The sequence below is a fragment of the Eschrichtius robustus genome, chromosome 14 (genome assembly GCF_028021215.1).
Source record: "Eschrichtius robustus isolate mEscRob2 chromosome 14, mEscRob2.pri, whole genome shotgun sequence".
NCBI lineage: Eukaryota > Metazoa > Chordata > Mammalia > Artiodactyla > Eschrichtiidae > Eschrichtius > Eschrichtius robustus.
This window is the reverse complement of record NC_090837.1, coordinates 9,610,466-9,631,314: the sequence shown is the minus strand read 5'-3', so window position 1 is coordinate 9,631,314 and position 20,849 is coordinate 9,610,466. Positions and strand designations below refer to the sequence as shown.

At 45.1% G+C, this 20,849-nt stretch overlaps 1 protein-coding gene across 1 annotated transcript in view; it reads right to left on the bottom strand.

Annotated features, from left to right (window-relative positions):
* Positions 1-20,849, bottom strand: part of CUX2 (cut like homeobox 2) — a 262,762-nt gene that overhangs the window by 85,728 nt on the left and 156,185 nt on the right. The window contains exons 2-3 of the mRNA XM_068563131.1: positions 19,649-19,759; positions 15,975-16,022 (exon numbers count right to left, since the gene is read on the bottom strand). Of these exons, the coding sequence (XP_068419232.1) occupies positions 15,975-16,022; positions 19,649-19,759 (159 nt within the window). The remainder of the gene's footprint in view (positions 1-15,974; positions 16,023-19,648; positions 19,760-20,849) is intronic.

The following is a 20,849-nucleotide window of genomic DNA, read 5'->3' as shown; positions in this document are numbered from 1 at the left end:
AGATATAACAATTGTAAATATTTATGCACCCAACATAGGAGCACCTCAATACAGAAGGCAAATGCTAACAGCTATAAAAGGGGAAATCGACAGTAACACAATAATATTAGGGGACTTTAACACCCTACTTTCACCAATGGACAGATCATCCAAAATGAAAATAAATAAGGAAACACAAGCTTTAAAAGACACATTAGACCGGATAGACTTAATTGATATTTATAGGACATTCCATCCAAAAACAACAGAATACACTTTCTTCTCAAGTGCTCATGGAACATTCTCCAGGATAGATCATATCTTGGGTCATAAATCAAGCCTTGGTAAATTTAAGAAAATTGAAATCGTATCAAGTATCTTTTCCGACCACAATGCTATGAGACTAGATATCAATTACAGGAAAAAAACTGTAAAAAATACAAACACATGGAGGCTAAACAATACGCTACTAAAGAACCAAGAGATCACTGGAGAAATCAAAGAGGAAATTAAAAAATACATAGAAACAAATGACAATGAAAACACGAAGATCCACAACCTATATGATGCAGCAAAAGCAGTTCTAAGAGGGAAGTTTATAGCAGTACAATCCTACCTCAAGAAACAAAAAAAACCCCTCAAATAAACAACCTAAGCTTACACCTAAAGCGATTAGAGAAAGAAGAACCAAAAAACCCCCCAAGTTAGCAGAAGGAAAGAAATTATAAAGATCAGACCAGAAATAAATGAAAAAGAAATGAAGAAAAAATAGCAAAGATCAATAAAACTAAAAGCTGGTTCTTTGAGAAGATAAAATTGATAAACCATTAGCCAGACTCATCAAGAAGAAAAGGGAGAAGGCTCAAATCAACAGAATTAGAAATGAAAAAGAAGTAACAACTGACACTGCAGAAATACAAAGGATCATGAGAGACTACTACAAGCAACTCTATGCCAATAAATGGACAACCTGGAAGAAATGGACAAATTCTTAGAAAAGCACAACCTTCCAAGACTGAACCAGGAAGAAATAGAAAATATGAATAGACAAATCACAGGCACTGAAATTGAAACTGTGATTAAAAATCTTCCAACAAACAAAAGCCCAGGACCAGATGGCTTCACAGGTGAATTCTATCAAACATTTAGAGACGAGCTAACACCTATCCTTCTCATACTCTTCCAAACTATAGCAGAGGGAGAAACACTCCCAAACTCATTCTACAAGGCCACCATCACCCTGATACCAAAACCAGACAAAGATGTCACAAAAAAAGAAAACTACAGACCAATATCACTGATGAACATAGATGCAAAAATCCTCAACAAAATATTAGCAGACAGAATCCAACAGCATATTAAAAGGATCATACACCATGATCAAGTGGGGATTATCCCAGGGATGCAAGGATTCTTCAATATACAGAAATCATCAATGTGATACACCATATTAACAGACTGAAGGATAAAAGCCATATGATAATCTCAATAAGATGCAGAAAAAGCTTTTGACAACATTCAACACCCATTTATGATACAAACTCTCCAGAAAGTAGGCCTAGAGAGAACCTACCTCAACATAACAAAGGCCATATATGACAAACCCACAGCCAACATCATTCTCAATGGTGAAAAACTGAAACCATTTCCTTTAAGATCAGGAACAAGACAAGGTTGCTGCTATTATTCAACATAGTTTTGGAAGTTTTAGCCACAGCAATCAGAGAAGAAAAAGAAATAAAAGGAATCCAAACCAGAAAAGGAGAAGTAAAACCGTCACTGTTTGCAGATGACATGATACTATACATAGAGAATCCTAAAGATGCTATCAGAAAACTACTAGAGCTGATCCATGAATCTGGTAAAGTTGCAGGATAAAAAATTAATGCACAGAAATCTCTTGCATTCCTATGCACTAACGACAAAAAATCTGAAAGAGAAATTAAGGAAACAATCCCATTTACCACTGCAACAAAAAGAATAAAATACCTAGGAATAAACCTTCCTAAGGAGACAAAAGACCTGTATGCAGAAAACTATAAGACACTGATGAAAGAAATTAAAGATGATACAAACAGATGGAGAGATATACCATGTTCTTGGATTGGAAGAATCAACATTGTGAAAATGACTCTACTTCCCAAAGCAATCTACAGATTCAGTGCAATCCATATCAAGCTACCAATGGCATTTTTCACAGAACTAGAACAAAAAATTTTACAATTTGTATGGAAACACAAAAGACCCTGAGTAGCCAAAGCAATCTTGAGAAAGAAAAACGGAGCTGGAGGAATCAGGCTCCCTGACTTCAGATTATACTACTAGGCTACAGAAATCAAGACAGTATGGTACTGGCACAAAAACAGAAATATAGATTAATGGAACAGGATAGAAAGCCCAGAGATAAACTCACGCACATATGGTCACCTTATCTTTGATAAAGGAGGCAAGAATATACAATGGAGAAAAGACAGCCCCTTCAATAAGTGGTGCTGGGAAAACTGGACAGCTACATGTAAAAGAATGAAATTAAAACACTCCCTAACACCATACACAAAAATAAACTCAAAATGGATTAAAGACCTAAATGTAAGGCCAGACACTATAAAACTCTTAGAGGAAAACACAGGCAGAACACTCTATGACATAAATCACCACAAGATCCTTTTTGACCCACCTCCTAGAGAAATGGAAATAAAAACAAAAATAAACAAATGGGACCTAATGAAACTTAAAAGCTTTTGCACAGCAAAGGAAACCATAAACAAGACAAAAAGACAACCCTCAGAATGGGAGAAAATATTTGCAAACGAAGCAACTGACAAAGGATTAATCTCCAAAATATACAAGCAGCTCATATCAAAAAACAAACAACCCAATCCAAAAATGGGCAGAAGACCTAAATAGACATTTCTCCAAAGAAGATATACAGATTGCCAACAAACACATGAAAGGATGCTCAACATCACTAATCATTAGAGAAATGCAAATCAAAACCACAATGAGCTATCACCTTACACTGGTTAGAATGGCCATCATCAAAAAAGCTACAAACAATAAAAGCTGGAGAGGGTGTGGAGAAAAGGGAACCCTCTTGCACTGTTGATGGGAATGTAAAATTGATACAGCCACTATGGAGAACAGTATGGAGGTTCCTTAAAAAACTAAAAATAGAACTACCATATGATCCAGCAATCCCACTACCCGGCATATACCCTGAGAAAACCATAATTCAAAAAGAGACATGTACCACAGTGTTCATTGCAGCACTATTTACAATAGCCAGGACATGGAAGCAACCTAAGTGTCCACTGACAGATGAATGGATAAAGATGTGGCACATATATACAATGTAATATTACTCAGCCATAAAAAGAAATGAAACTAAGTTATTTGTACTGAGGTGGATGGACCTGGAGTCTGTCATACAGAGTGAAGTCAGAGAAAAACAAATACCGTATGCTAACACATATATATGGAATCTAAAAAAAAAATGGTTCTGATGAACCTAGGGGCACGACAGGAAAAAAGATGCAGACGTAGAGAATGGACTTGAGGACACGGGGAGGGGGAAGGTTAAGCTGGGACGAAGTGAGAGAGTAGCACTGACATATATACACTACCAAATGTAAAATAGGTAGTGGGAAGCAGCTGCACAGCAGAGGGAGATCAGCTCAGTTCTCTGCAACCACCTAGAGGGGTGGGATAGGGAGGGTGGGAGGGAGATGTGAGAGGGAGGGGATATGGGGATATATGCATACATATAACTGACTCACTTTGTTATACAGCATAAACTAACACAACACTGTAAAGCAATTATAGTCCAATAAAGATGTTAAAAAAAAAAAGTATGTGTGGAGGACTTAGAAGAATGAGCACACAGCATACACTGAACACACAGGAGGGTTTGGCTGCTGCTGTGGGTTGTTACTAGTAATAGTATTCTCACAGTCTGCAGAGTATCCGAGGAATCTGCTGGTTCATCATCAGCCCTTTCTTAACCCAGTTTTTGGTCTGACTCAACAGGAAAAAGGACGGTGATAACAAGGACCATTTCTTGAGCACCTATTATGTGCCAGGCATAATCTCATGGAGTCCTCCAAAAAGAACCCTATTAGGAAGGGACAAATATTATCCCCATTTTACAGATGGGGGAGATGATGTCATGTGACCTGCTCAAGGTCACACAGCAGGTAAGAGGCAGAGCTGGGGTTGAGCCCAGGCCTCCCTGGCTCCTAGAGCCTGGGTGTCTAAACCAACTGGGCTTGTCTTCCTGACACCAGTTCTGCCTCCTCCTCTTCTGCTAATGGTGTCATGCCCCACTAACCTCTGGAGCCTGATACCCAGGCCTTCTATCTCCATCAGCCACGTGAAGGCCAGGCCCCCACTTCCAAACTCTTTCAAACCAGCTCTCTCTTTGCCACTCCTCTGCCTCAAGCCAAGACATCATTACTGCTACATGTCTCAAGTGTTCCAAATCCTGACTTCTGAGTCAACCCCCTCCCACCCCACTTACCTCCAAAGGGGTCTTTCTAGAAAAGCCTTCTGGTCATGCTGTTTCGTAATCAAAAAAGACTCCTGGGCACCTCGTCTACCCACAAGACGAAGTGCAGACTTAACTTGGCATTCAAGGCCGCTTTGTCCTGCCCAAGTGTGTTTCCTAGCCTCTTCCTCTCCCCTGCCTCCCTACATATCATAGCTTCAGATATGTGGCACTGCTCACCAAACAGCTACTGGGGTACTCATTTTAAGCTTTCTGTGTGCTATGCATTGAGCTAAGCACTCCAGACATGACCATCTCATTTAATCCTCACAATTAGCCTGATCTCTAGGTACCACTTTATTGATGAGGAAACAGGCTCAGAAAGAGGGGAAGTGACTTGCCTAAGATCGCCCAGCCAGTGTTCAAACTGGGACACAAACCCAGGTCTGCCTGACACCAAGGCAGCTTGTGCTCTTACCACCACACCTTGTTCTCTGTGTTGCATCCTGCCCAAGTCTTCCTAACCTGAGCTGGGACTTCACCTCCTCTTGGAAGTCTTCCCTGATTGCTTGCCTACAAAGTAATCACTTTCTCTTTGGCACACCTGGGACATGTTGCTCTAACTTTACATTTGCTTTTTTTCTTAGTTTTTCTTAGTGGGTGTGGGCTCCTAATGGGTGGCTTGGCCTCCTTGTTGGACAGAGCTCATTTCTTCCCTTAGTCAGGCCAGCACAAAGAAGTACACAGAGCAGGAGCATTATAACACCCGCCAAATTGTTAAAATTCATCCTTGCCCTTGTTTTGCTGCTCCTTGACTTGACAGGCCCCTTGAAATTCATTTCTTGTTCTTTTGTCCAAAATGTACTAATCCTACTGTTTTCCAGAGTCCATCCTATTCCCCAATAGCTAATGAGGTAGTTACTTCATCCATCAGGGAGTCCACAGTGCAGCAGACAGGGTTATGTGCTCTCTTAGCCCTGTTTTTTTCTTTTTTCTTTTTACCCTCTTGGGCACACACGTTAGACTATATCTCCAGCGTCCCCTGAAATTGGACATGCCCTTATAATTGAGTTCTGGTCAAGGAAATGTGGGTGGAAACGATGTGGCCACTTCCAGGTCTGTCCCTTGAGAACCTTCCCCATGTACTAAGTGAAAGGGACTCTGGGATACAGTGAAGGCAGAGCCAGAAGACAGAAGATGTCTGGATCCCTGAATGGCTGCATGGAGCAGAGCTCCCTTGCCTCATTAACCAGCACTAGACTGTGATGTGAATGAGAAACTCCCACTATGTTAGATGTTGTTGCTACAGGAATGAGCCACTATGACTCATGCAGACACACTGGATTCAAATCCCAGCTCTACTTCTCAGTTATCTGATCTTGGTGTCTCAACCTCTCTGAATTTGTTTCTCCTTAGGATTCTCTAGAATATCCCACAACATCCCCGATGTCAGATAACCAGCCCTGAGTGCGGTACCCAGTAGGTGCTCAAGAAATGGAAACCCCCTCCCATTAGGGCAAGGCCTCTGCTTAGTACTGGTACATAGGATTTGGTTGATCTTAATCTTCACTGGTCTCCACTAATATTTGGCTTTATGTATTTTAATTAAGTGTTATTATTTTGTGCTTGTGCTGAGAATGATTTTATTAGAGGGCAGTTTATAAACCTTGTGGAGGAAATAAATAGAGGAGACTTTTGTCTGTCACACTGTGGGCTCCAAGGCCAGGAGGGAGGTGGATGGAGAGAATTTAGGAGGTGGCCTTTGAGGGTGGGGAAGCAATGGAGGCCAGTGTGCCAGGGTAAGCCTGACTCAAAGTGATACTGTGCTTGGCAGGGTAGATGGGAGGGGTGGGTAGAGGTCTGGGCACAGGTGAGGGCCTACTGACTCTGGCCAACTCTCCCAGGCTTTCAACCCTGCAATTCTCACTTCCATCCTCCCTCAGGGCATTTGCACAGGCTGTTCAGTTTACCTGGCATGCTATTCCTGATAAGTATATATTTACTTGCTGTGCAAGAGTCTGAATTACATCTGTCTTCCCCCAGAAGGTCAGCTCTGGAAGGGCATGGACTTTGTCTTATTTGCTCCTGTGCCTAGAACAGTGCCTGGCACCCAGAAGGTGCTCTGTATATACTGGCTGAGTGAACAAATGAATAAATGAATGAATAATAAAAGATTCAATCTCTCCCACTCCCTGTACACCTAAATGCAGGAGCCAGCAGGCTTTTTCTGTAAAGGGCCAGATAATAAATATTTTTGTCTTTGCAGGTCATACAGGTTCTGTTGCAACTACTCAACTCTGTGCTCTCTGCTGTGGTGGGAAAGCAACCATGGACAATATATGAATGAATGGGCATGGCTGTGTTCCAATAAAATTTTATAAAAATAGGCTTTGGCCCGAGGGCCATAGTTTGCAGACCCCTGTCCTAAAGCCTGCCTTTTGTACCTCTGTTCTCACTTGTACTTCCGGTGGTGTGCTGGGGCTGACCTGTAGCAGCTTGCAAAAGCTGATTGTTAAATTTTCAGGAGTTTTGCAAGCTGGTTGTTAAACATGGCCAAAATTAAAATTTTAAATCATATAAACCTACAATTATAATACATAAATTGTATTAAAAATGATGGTACTACAACATGGATGAATTTTGAGGACACTCTGCTGAGTGAAATAAGCCAGTCACAAAAAGACAAATACTGGACGATTCCACTTATATGAAGTACCTGGAGTAGTCAAATTCACAGAGACAGAAAGTAGAATTGTGATTGCCAGGGGTGGGGAATGGGGAGTTATTGTTTAATGGGAACAGAGTTTCAATTTGGGAAGATGAAAAGTTCTGGAGATGGATGGTGGTGATGGTTGCACAGCAATGTGAAGGTACTTAATGTCACTGAACTCTACAGTTAAAGATGGTTAAGGTGGTAAATGTGTGTATTTTACCAAAAAAATTGAAAGAAAGAGGAAATACATATTCAATACTCATCAATTCCTAATTATTTGGTGATATATTACTACTCCCGGTGCTTCGAGGTTATGCATAGCTATTGTGTCTGTGTGGTGGAAATGCTATATAAGATGCTACTGCGCATCTCTTCTCAGCTCCAGGCTGGCAGCTTGAAATTGGCCCTGGCAGCAGTATTTATACCATGGAAGTCAGGGCTCCCCAGATAGCCAGCTGCTCATCATTTACCAGCACACCACTGGTTATTTCCATGTGTCCGTCTCCTCCACTAGATGGTGAGCTTCTAGGGCAAGAGCGTCTCAAACATCAGAATCACCAGCAGAAGCTTTTAACATCCTGATGCCTGAGCCTCAAGCCAGACCAAGAATGCCAGCCACTCCGCGGTGGGACCCGGATTTCGGTATTTTTTAAAGCCCTCAAGGCAGCCAGGGCTCTCAGGTTGAGCGTCTGAAACGTCAATGTGTACACGAATCACAAATCACCAAATTACTGGGGGATTTTTTTTTTAAATTGAAGTATAGTTGACTTACCAGGGGACCTTATTAAACTGCAATTCTGATTCAGGAGATCTGGGAGGTGGGGTGGGGGGCCAATGAGACTGCATTTCTACCAAGATTCCAGGTGATGTGGACGCTGCTGGCCCATGGACCATTCTCTGAATAACAAAGGGTTAGAGAAAGGATGCTTCCTTTCAGCTGGGTGACCATGTGGGCTTTCCATGCCCATCCCCAGGGATAAACAAGGTGGGTGTTACAGCAACCCATTTTATAGAACAGGAGACTGAGGCTGGAGGTAAAGCGACCTGCCTAAGGTAACACAGCTAGGGAGTGGTGGTAGGGCTTGGACCTGGTTTTCCGAGACCCCAAATCCACTGCCTTTGTCTTCCTTCACCAGCTGCTTGATTGGAGCCACTCTGGGTAAGGGGATTACATGGATCTGAAACAACATAGGGCCCTTCTGTCTCCTGGCTGTGTGACCCCAGGTGAGTTTCTCACCCTCTCTGGGTCTTATTCCTGGCACTCAGGAAACAGGGAGGGTATGACTGTGATACTGGATGCCTGAGGGCCTCTTGAGGGGTCCGCCTCATAGAGGATGCCATGACCAGGAAGGTTCTTTCTCCTGAACTTGGGGATGGCACTTCAGGGCCCCCCTTCTCCCTGGGCAACAACCCCAGTGGGTCAAGCAGTCAGCCCTCTGCCTCAGAGCTAGGACAAAGGAAGATAAGACTGGGGTCTTCCTGGGTGCAACTGCATTTTGCCTCAGCAGCATTTAGCATATCCCCAATTAGTTAATGCAGTGTGGGATGATTTCAAAACCATAATCATTGTGATAATCAAGATAATCATAGCCTCTGACTCTGATCTCAGCTTTCTTTACATCAGGCATTGGTTTAAGCCTTTACATCTATTACCTCATTTGCTCCTCACTCTCACACTATGAAGGAGGGGATATTAGGAGTCCCATTTTACGGGTGAAGAAATCAAGGCATAGAGAGAGAAACATAATTTGCCCCAGGTCACACAATTAGTAAGCAGCAGAGTAGGGATGTGCTCCTGACCACTGCACTATATTGTCCTTCAAATAATTTACGTGCATGATACAAATAGGCATGTCTCTCACTGTGTTCTGGGCGCCCCTGGGACAGGGGCCCTGTCTGTCTTGTTCCCTGTTGTATCCCCAGGGCCCCACACAGGGTCTGGACAAGAAACAGTTTCTGAATGAGGGAACGGGTGGGCTGGTTGAATCTCTCCCATCCCACATCCCGGCCACGTGAAACTCAATCATAACCGTGACTTTCATTGGCACTAAGGGGTATGTGTCCAGCTGTCTCTCTCATTAAGGCTGTGAGTGCCATGAGGCAGCAGCGGTGTCTGGAGCTGCTCACTGCCACATCCCTGGAGCCTGGTACTCACCCTGGTATACAGCAGGTGCCAAATAAATGCTGAGCGTGAAGGTCTCAGTGGAACTGGAAGGGAAGCAGGAGTGTGCATGTGTATTCTAGGGTTGCTGGATGGAGGGCAAGGGGCAACAACACTAAATCATGATGCAACGAAGCCATTTCTGGGAGGTTTATGTCGCATTGAGCTCTTTACCTGCGTGAATCCTCCTAGCCTCCCTGCGTGGTGGGGACTGTTACCATTCCCAGTTTACAGCCAGGGAAACCAAGTTTCACCGAGAACGCTGGCAAAGGACGGAGCTGGGATTGGAACCCAGGTCTGTGTGGATCTAGGCTCATGTCATTTCTACTCCACATCACGGGAGCCGGATGAATAATCTGTGTTCACCCTGTTACCCTCAGTGCTTAGCATGGCTCTTGGCACACAGTGGTGCTCAACCTTTTCTTGAGCACAAGTCAATAATGTTCACCACTTAGCCCCAGCACCTAGTACCATGCCTGGCACACAGCAGGTGCTCAAGAAACATCTACTGAATGGATGCATGAGTGACTGCACGAATGGCCACTCGTCCCACGCCGGCGTCGTGCTGGCTGTTGCTGTAGCGTCTGCTTTGATCGCCACTACCCCCAGGCAGACACGAGTGCTGAGAGACACTCGGTGCCGTGAGATGGATGCGCGCCCGGCGGCCTCATCTCCCCACCGACTGGCCCCGCATGGCCTTCCATAATGCAGTCCATTAAAAGGCTTGTAAATTTTCATACATGAAAGCCTACCATGGCATCAGCACAGACTAATTGTTGTTAAATGTGTGGGAATGTTACCGCCATGCTGCTGGAGCGATCACTCTTCCCAGCTCAGCCCGGCCCATTCCTCTGCAGGCAGAAAGCTTACAACACTCGCACAAGGCCAAAAAGCAATTCGTGTCAAAAAGATCAATAATATAAAAATAAAGCATGAGAACTCTAGTTAAAGGGAATGTCATATAAATATGTGGTTCACGTCCATGATTCCAAGATTAAAAAAATCAATCAATATCGTTCTTTAGATGATGTTATTTCTAATGAGAAATACCCGGAACAACTGCAAATAACTGCTTAACTGGGGGGAAAAAGCATTAATAATTTACTTTATAAGGTATATGATACCAAATGAAAGAGGATTGCTGCTGGTTCTTAATTTGGTTGTAATATGGCGCGACAGGTTCAGTGATGCTTTGGTGGGTTCTTAATATTAAATTCAGAAGGATGTTCGGGTTTTACCCCTAGCTGGGCAGGGCAAAGCCAGAGGAGCCAGACTGGGTTATGGGAGCCAAGGAGACCTGCATCACCAAGTTATTATGTCATCAGAGGCGGCTGTGGGGAGTGTATGTGCAGGTGTGCGAGCAGGGAACAGTAAGCGTGGACAGAAGTCTTTCTTACTGCATCTTGCAAGTGACACCCTGTTTACTGAGCTCTTGCTATATGCCAAGTCCTGGGCTGGGTAGGCAGACCTGGGTTTGAATCCCAGCTCTCCGCAGGGGCTGGGCTTCCCTGGTGGATTCTGCCTGGATAGCTCAGCAAAAACAAAAGGCACAGATCTGGCTGAACAGAGGTCCTTCCCAACCATAACCACCTGCAAGTGTCCAATTCAGGCCCTCAATCTAGAATCTATATTCTCAGCTCCTTCTGTACCCCCCAGGCTCCTTGAGGAGCTCTGTTCAGCCCTCGAAGCTGAGATCTGCATCTTTCACCCTCTGCTCTGCTGGTGAAGAGCTGTGTGAGCTTAGGCAAGCAGCTTAACCTCTCTGAAACCCAACTTCTCACCTGTAAGAGGGGACAATACCAGTGGTGCCTCCCTTGCCATGCTGCTGAGAGGTGGTGATGTGTGACAGGCATTGCTAAATGCTCGATAAATTTTGCTGGCTGGTATCCCAGCCTGAGTTACCACCCACCACCATGTGCTGGGTGCTAAGCCTCACTTACCTCACCTGAGAATGGGTGAGAGCAGAGGCTTCCTCACTGGGCTCGTGGGAGGAATAAATGTGATGAGGCAAGTTTCAGCTCATCAGCTAGGAGTGCTGACTAATCTTCAAAGAGCACTCACTATGTGCTAGGTTTTGTTCTTGGGGCGTTTCAAGTATCAACTCATTTAACCCTGTCATCGACCTTATGAGGTGGGTACTATTATTATCTCCATTTAAAAGCCAAGGAAGCTGAGGCCCAGAGAGGTTAAGTGACTTGCCCAGGATCACACAGCTGGGAAGTGGATAGGCTAAGATGCAAGCTCATGCCAATCTGGCTCCAAGCCCATGCTTGTTCCCACTGCTTATCTTTCCTGGTGGGCCCCACTGGTCAGCGAGGCCATTTCTCACTGGCCTTGTAGGCTGGTCAGGACTGCACGTGTCTAACGTCTGTTGTGGCCCCAAGGGGGTCCCACTTACAAAGAGATGGTCATGCCAGTGCTGGAAATGACAGAGAAAGGGTCATCTGGGGAGTAAGAGAATTATGACATCAAAGACAGCTGAAAGAGCAAACAATGTTAAAAGGCAAAAAGAAAAAAAAAAGATCCTGTAATTAAACTTCGGCTCAAAGGGAAGGGCAAGAGTCCTGCGGGCAGATGCGGAACAGGAGAGGAGCACAGGGACCAAATTAGGACACGGCATGCAGAGCTGGGTGGGGGCTCAGGGCAGGGAGGGCCGAGCCCGTCTCAGGTGATCTGAGCTGTGAGGATGCCCCCCATGCCCTTCTCACGCAGCTCAGCTTCAGGAACGGAGACTATAAACCCCCGGGGATCTTGTCCTGGGTTAGAACCCCCTTCCCCACCCACGACTGCCTGTGAGGGAGAAGCAGGGAGTCCTCAGTGTCTAGGGCTGGGACAGATGGTGGGGGAAGCCGATGATGACTTCAGGTTCTGGGTACTCAGTAAATGTTTGTTGAGTGAATAAATGACTTCATGGACTCAACCGATGATCTGATCTATCTCCTGGTAAATGGCATCTTAATCCCGTCTCTAAGCTCCTAAAAGGTGGTCACGCTACACGAGCTCCCCTCTGATCCTAAGAGGACAGGGAGAGAACATTCTCAGGCCCGAACCAAACACACCCACCACAATGAGAACAAATAACTCGCTGGCCACTCAACAGAGAATCCCACTGAACCTCTTGCAATCTGATGAGCTGCCCCTATCTACAGATGAGGAAACAGTGGCTCAGAGACATGAAGTCACTTGCCAAAGTCACATAAGCAGTGTTAGGGTGGGACACAGACCCTGGATGTCTGACCTCCACACTCTCCCACCTCCCCTGGGGGTCAGAGGACACTTCAGCCTCCTTGGTTCCCAAACTGCTCTGTTTCAATCAGGCCCAGATGAATGTGTCTGTTCCAACTCAACAGAAAGGGTTTTCCATCATGCAGGCCATATCCCCTTCAAGGTGGAAGAGGAAGGAAGCAGGGAAAAACAATTTCCCAGCAGTGGCCTTGCCATCTTCTGGCTGGGCCACTGGCATACACTCCTTAGAAAAGTTTCACCTCTGATTTATCATAAGAAAACTTTTAATTTAGATGTTTTCGTCTCTCTCTCCAAGTAAAAATAAGTTTAAAATAATGACTGTAATAAATGAAGGTAATTAATTGTAGTTTGTTCCTTTACTGTCTAGTCAGCTTAATTTTACCTTTTCAACTAATAATGAGAAAATAATTTTTGTGCTCAGAGGGTTAATGATATGTAACTGCAAGAACTGCTAATTGCATGTTGCAATCCATCCATCAACAACCCCATCTGTGCGACTTGATTATGTTTGCTAAATTATTGCTTTGAATTATCTTTCATAAAGCAACTTTTGTAATTAGCGGGGCTTTCGTCTTGCTCTTTTCTCTGCGCGCAAGGATATTCAAACTTTGGCCATTTCAAGCTGTCTCCATTAAGCCACCTTCTCTGGCTGTCTTTGTTTCCCTGAGCAGGGGGAATCAAGACTGTCCTTTAAGCAATCAAGGCGGAGAGGAAAAGCTTCCTTGATTCACAGCAGGGCAAATTCACTTCCTCTCCGCCCCCCTCCCACCAGCATGAAAAAAAAGAAAAAAGAAAGAAAGAAAGAAGGAAAAAGAAAAAAAGACCCTCACACATACACAGTATGAAAAGATAAAAGGATGCTCGTATGCTGTATTCACCAGGGCTGGTGGAGTGAAATTAAGGAATGAACTTGAACATGTTATATTTCAACAAGAGGCCCACACTGGGGAAGAAGGAATGATGGGCACGATATTCAGCCTTGGCGTTTTATGGGTTAGTTTATATGACTCTGGAAGGTGTTTGCCTCAGGGAATATTCCTGGGAGGTGATTAATGCCCACTTGGGAATCCTCAGCTCTGAGCCCAGAGCCTGGTGGATGGCGAGAGGGAAGCGGCATAAAGGATGAACCCTCATTAAAAAAATTAAAATGAAAATCAAATTTGGATTATAAACGGCCTATGTGTGTGCAGTTTGTTCTGGACGAAGGAGATGCTTTTTATTAACACCTTTCTTTGCCGGCGTTTCTCCCCTGAGGTGCTGGGAGGGACATGGCGGCCGCAATGGATTAGTCAATAGATCATGAAGAAAACAGGGGTTTCGGGAATAAAACTCCAGACAAATGTAGTCTTTTTGGTACACTAAAGGGATGATGGAAAACCCTCTTAAAAAAATTAACGAAGTTCCTTGAAGATCCCCAGCTATTGAAATGGTGTGTATTCAACATGCCACATGGGTTTGGAAATGAAAATTCAGCTTTGCCTATTTTGGCCCCACTAAGATTCTCTCTCTCCTCCTGCACTTACTGAGCACCAACTGTGTGCCAGACACCATGTCAACTGCCTCCACCCTGCTTAGTTCTTAGAATCCTTACTGTTAGCCTCACTTACGAGAGGAGGAAAGCTGCAGCTCAGAGAGGTGGAGGAACTTCTCCCAGGTCACACAGCTAGTATAAGCAGCAGGGCTGAAATTCAAGCCAGGCCCATATGAGTCTGATTCACATGTGCTTTCCACCACGCTGCACTTGGGTCTTCCCTGGATCACTGCCGAAATCTAATGTTTAACTTTTTCTCCTATTGGAAAGATGGCATAAGTCATGCCTGCTTCCTATAGGGATAGAAAACCCCCTTCTTTTGGATGAAAAGCCTTGAACACCTAGTTAGGAAAGAGGCAGATTCCAACCCAGGCATAGTGGAGGCCAAATAAACCTGTGTTGAAGGTGACTGATAATAGGAATAATAAAATAATAAGACTTCTAATACGCAAGGTAATGTCCTAAGCACTCCATGAGTATTGACTTTGTTCTTCCTCAATCACAACCCTATGAAGTAGGTATAATTATTATCCAATTTTATAGAGTATGACACAGAGGCACAGAGAGGTCAAGTAACTTGCATAAGGTCAAACAGCTAGTAACTGGCAGAGGCAGGATTCAAATCCAGGTTGACTCCAGAGTCTGTGCTCTTCACTCCCTAGCAGCTCTCCATGTACCAGGATTTACATTAAACTCTTTCCTTTCATTATAATTCAGTTAATCCTCAAAACAACATGAGAAGATCTGCAGTGCCTTTATTCCACTTTAACATATAGAGAAACTGAGGGTCTAAGTAGCTAAGAGAAGCTCTGCCACACCAATCCAAGCAAGGGGATGGCTGAGACAGTGACGCTCTACACAAGACACTCACTGCCTGTCTTTGGGCTGGACAGAGGGATCAGCTGCCTGAGAGGGCTTGTGTGCTGAGTATTTCTCAGGGGACCATGGGCTGGCAGATGGGGGCCTTTTTTTAAAAACATAAAGCCATGACAACACATTCCCAACATGATTGGTCTTCTTTCTGGTTTTTTTCTACCCCTTCCAGCTCAGGCACCTTACAACCAAATGAATCAATACCGGATGGCCCTATAAATAAATAAGCACATCAGTCAACTCAGTAATAAAATGAAAGGATGAAAAATATGGAAATCAGCGACATTTGTGTAAATCCAGTTATTGTTTACTTTAATATTGCCTTATGCGCTTATGCAGTTCCGAAGAGACAGATTTAAAGTAATGTGGCACTTGGCAGACGACAGACTTAAAATGCATCTCCACTGGCGAGCTCTGAGAAGGCCCCATCCTTCCAGGGTCCTGCCTGAATACAGGGGAAGACGGAGAAGAGCCCCCTGAAGACAGAACATTGGAGAAATGGCCCTCCCTTCCACTCGCCTGACTCAGTGTAATTCCATTCTTTTCCTAGCCTACCTCCTGCACCAGCCAGACAAGTGGACATTCTCAGAATCCTGGTCACAAAGTCAAGCAAAGAGGAGAAACAGGGGAGGTTCAGCTCCATCCCCGGGATCCAGGAAGGCAAGAGAAACAACTGGCTGAGGACAGCTCAGCTGCTGCCAAAGGAACTAGGGCCCGATGGGTTGGCAGGAAAGGATGTGAAAATTGTAGATTTTATATCCTCAGAGGATGGGTGGTAGAGAGGATTTCAGAGCAGGCAGAAATCCCATCAAATAGAACAGAGAACCCATTCTTATCATGATACCATGGCTGATCAGGAGGGCATGGGGCAGTTTGCAATGGGGGTAGAGAAGTTTCTCTGCTGCTGGCATCCTCTGGCAACTCCAGGTGGGAGAGGAGAGGGAACTGGGAAGTATTTTTGTGACATGCCACAGGCCTTGGGTCTTACCTCAGCTTGGAAGCTTTTTAATACAGGAGCCACCATCTCTCTGATTTCCTGTAAAAGAGATCAGCGAAGAGTTCACCATGGTGCCAAGTGGGATACCCCCATGGCCCCTGTTTGCAGCTCATTGTTGTCCCCCAAATCAGTATTTCCCAAGTGTATCCCGTGGGACCTGCACTCCATGAGATTTCATAAGGGTTCCCCATATATACACCTACAGACAGACACAAACACACACCAAGGTGCCAAGCCAGATCCGACTAGGACACATCAAGCACAACATCAAGTTTCTTCCCTGCAGGACATTTTGGAGCCTTTTATATAATGCACAATGGGAATTTCTGGAAGAGGGAGAGAGGAAGTAGCATTTCCCAAATGGATTTGATCATGGAACGCTCTTTTATGCAAAGTACCTTGCTGGACTGGTGGTCCATCATGGGACATTTTTTGGAGCAGGGGCTGGAAAGGCTCCACACCCAGGGCCATGTCACCAAAGCTCCTATATGAAAACCTCTGTCTTTTAGGTTGCTCGGGAGATGTCTCCCTAGGGTGCCACTTCTGCTTCCCCACCCAGCTGCCCCCTCCAGCAAAGACTGCATTTGGCATTGTAGCAACACCACTCTGCACGGTCGCTCCTTCCTCACCAGAAGGTGGGGTTTCTGGGGGCTTGGTGGGGTCACCTGCCACGGCACCCAGCTCAGAGGAAGGGCTCTGTAAATGTTTGATCAACTCTATGCCATTGGGCTGTCTTCAGAAGGCAGCCTCCTCTTTCCAGACCCTAATTTCATGCCTTTCTCAAGTGACCTTGAGGTTCCCAGCCCCAAGGGCATCCCTGGTGGACTCCCATGAGTTCTCTCCAGCGTGCAAGAGGGATTAGAACCAAGGGTACCAAGATCCCAACCATAAATGCTCCAGTTTCCTCTGAGACCCACTGGTGACTCCCCTAACCACTGTCTTCTATGGCCCGCAAGAGACCCCCTTGGGAGGAGGAGCTGAGGGGAGCTGGAGAGAATGGAGAGGGAGGGGGTAGCAGACAGAAGCAGGAAAGGAAGAGATGAGCTGAAGAATACATATTTCAGGTGAAGAATAAAATCCCTTAACTATGAAATAGGATTGTGTTGCTTCTGGCCCTGGAAAAAAATCCTTCTTCTGGGTCCTGGCTATGCTTTCCTCACTGATTTGTGGCCCCCAGGGCTTCTCAGAGCCACTGATATACTGATGTATGCAGGGGATCTTCAGGAGGGACGTAGGGAGTGCGTGTGAACCTAGTGGATTTATTTGATCATAAAGAACCGTGAGTGCAAGGGCTGAGCGCAGAAAACGAAACTTAAGAAAACCTAGATTGTGGGTTGTAAACTCCAATGCCCACAGAGGCTGGAGGAAGTGGACAGGAGGGAGACAGGCTGTCCCGTGGCAAATCTCAGGGGAGCACAGCATCTTGGTAATGTGAGCGGCGGCTGCTCGGCTGTTTCTCATGACTGCCACTGGGGCGTGGAGCATCCACGTGGCCGGATCTACCAAACAGTCTCAAAAGATATCGGAAATCCAAGCTTTGGGGTGAAACCAGAGATGCTAAACATCGACAACTTACTGTAAAATGTGAAAGACCTCTACAGACTAAATAAAACACATCAACAGGAAAACTCTGGTCTGGGTTCAGGAAATGCCCGTGTTGGAAAGGGCTCAAAAACCATCTCCAGTCCCCTGAATTTACAGAAAGGGACACAGAGGCCCCGAGAGGGGCTGCCTTGTTCAAGGTCCCAAAGCAAGTGAGTGGCGCAGCTGGGATTTCAATGCAGGTCAACAGACTCCCGAAACAGGCTCTGTTCACAACCCCACACTCAAATGAATTTAGGGGATTCAAATCTGAGACCCATGGTGGGGGTGGGGTGGGATTTTGGGCCAATGCCAGCCATTTCTAGAAGCCCACTGCCCTGTCTGCTTAACCCCTGGGGGAAACTGAGCAAAGGCATCAGCAGGAGGTGAGCGGGGCACCAGCCAGATGATGTTCTTAAATAAAGTCTTGGCATGACTCTCCCCCATCAGGAGAGGCTAGTTCCAAAAATGAGAATTTTCAGAGGCGCGACTATAATAGGAATGGAAACTTATTCCTTCTAATTACATAATTGCATAATTATGCAGTATTAAAATTATGTAAGCCGAACTCAGAGGCTTAAAACCTGGCCTGGATTTCCCTCATCACCTGGGGGCTCCCACGTGGCCTGGGGGAAGGAGGACAAAATGGTGGGCTGGGAAGATCTGTGGCCGTTTCATCTCTGCTTCCCAGAGATTGGAGAGTCAGAGGCAAAGCTTCTGGTTCTCTCCTTCTGGGCAGAAAAACTGGTTTAAAGACCAAGCTGTTCTCTGCTCTAACAGGGAAGGGAAGGATGCTCAGAATCTCCCTATGCCTTCTTAGCTCCCAGTCAAACCCAGGACTTAACTTGGCCTTTCTGAAGCCATAACATGGGAGACACGCTCAGATATGAGATTCCTGCCCCTTCTACAAGCGTACTCTCTCTCAGCTCTCAAACCTGATTCCTCCCAGACTTGCTCCATGGACAAGTTCTAACTAGATCCTACTTCCCACTCTTGCCTTGAAGAACCAAAGATATTTATGACTGGTGTGAGGAGGACTTCACAGCTAAGAGACTGACCCCTCTGCACTTATGTGGCCTGATTCCTGGGTGGGCTTGCTTCTTCTCCATCTTTCCATGGCCTCCATCAGTAAGATGGCAACAGGACCCCTAGGTGATTCCAACAGGCAGAGTGGAATCAACATGTCCAGGTCTGATACCTCTGGAATGGCAGACCCTGTCTGGCCCTCCTCCAAGATCCAGGCCACCTGAGCAGCCTGGGACAGAGAGCTCAACCCTCTGCTGACCACAGAGAAGCACAGCAGGCTTTGGGAATGGGCAGGGTATCTGTTTCCGGTAATGGCTCTGATGTGTCACATCCCTGCCAACATTATATGGAGTCAGAAGGTTTTCTTTTTCCTATTTGTGTTTATTTCCATCACTAAAAAAAAAAATTTGAGAAGCAACAGGGAGCCTGACAGAGGAGGAAAAAAAATTCACACATTCACCCTTGTGAAGAAAGAAACGTGTCCATTCTCGTCTCTTCCCCTGGGGGACTCTTACATTGCAGGGGCTGGCCATTACCTGGACCACCCTCATGGCAGCTGGGAAAGACAACGCTGGTGGCTGGAGTTGCAAAGGAGGAGGTGAAGCGGGGGAATGAGGCACGTTTATGGGCAGGCGGGGGAGACAGTTTCAGACATGGAGATCAAGGGAAGGACCAGAGAGGGTGAGACAGTCTACAGCCATCACCTCCTGGACGCCAATGGGAAAGCAAAATAAAATCAGGAACTCTAGACAAGTTGTCTTTGCCGTCAAGGCCAAGCATTTGACTTAGACATTAATGTGAGGGGAAAATAGATGTTGTATAGAGCCCTCAAAAACAATGACTTCCATGGAGAAGCGTCCTGCTCTTACTCTAGACAGCACCAGTGAGCACCGCTATACTGAGAAACGCGGAAAGGTTGTGGGTTGTAATTTTTCTTCGTGGCTAATTAGCTTCTTTTCTTGTTAGTCACTTATGTCTATAGTTTTCAAAATACAGTTTGAACAGAGAAAAATCTGCATTCCTACTGAGTTAATTCTATAATAGCAACTATACTGTACCTCAGGTACATTTTTCTTAAATTCCCGGCGGAGTTCAATTAAATGTTTATGAGAATGTTCACTCTCCTCCTGCCGTGCAGACAGCTCGGAAGCGACGGAATTAAGCTCCTTCTGGAACAATAAAAAAAAAAAAAAGAAAAAAAAAAGAGAGAGAGGGAGAGAGAAAAGAAAAAGATTTTTTTCCTCCTTTTCCTTTTTAATCATCGTACAAAACAGCATTCCAAACAAGTTTCCTTAACTTACAAAAAAGCTGAGAAAAGATAGGATATTGACTCCTGGCACAAATGAATAATTTACGAAACTGGGGATGCAACCGAAAAAAATCCAGGACAGCTTTTTTTGCTTGTCAGAAGTCAGGCCAGATCAATAATCTCCCATAAAGTTGGGTGGAGTTGTTTTTTTTCATTTCTCCCCTACGCCTCTGCCCCACCTCTTAAATTTCCAAGGGAGTGATGGCATAAGCTTGTCAGTAACTGTAGAAAACATCTCCAAACGGTGTCAAAATAGTAAAGTGCGGCATATTGTATGGGCATATTATAGTGTAAGAAAGTGCTGTCGACAGCTTTCATGTATCAGAGGTGGGAACTGTTCCAACTATGACTTACACTTAAGGGTTCATAAATACGCCTTTTAAGATATAGATGGCTTTTTAATTTCTGTAGATTTTGGAAAAATGAAGGTGCCAATAAGAAGCAAGATGACCTTTTGTGTATCCTGCAGTAAATTATCTAAGGTTCACTTCAAGTATAAGAAATATTTCATTGAAGACTCCTGGATTCAGAAGAACAGGATTGGAAGCAGCCTTGCCTGCTTATGTGCAATGAAGGTTTCAGACCAGGTTTTTACAGGATGAACCAAGGAGGGAAAAAAAGAGAGTGAGAGATGGAAGTGGGGGACGCTCCAGCTCACACATGACACAATGTCTGCTGGTTGTACATGTATATTTGATCACCCCTCTCGCAGCTTTCTTCACTTTAACAGTGGCGGTTTCACGAGGGGAGAATAATTCACCATGAGTTGTCATGGATTTCATTTGCATAATTCAAGAAATGCTCTGTTTATGTGGTCTGCTGCTTTCTTGCACCATCCCGAGATGGGCTTTTTTCTGGACGATAACTAGAGGAGCATTTCTGTATATATCACCCGATTATATCTGCAGCAATCAAGCCCCATAATTTCCTAAATCCGGTGATGCAATAAA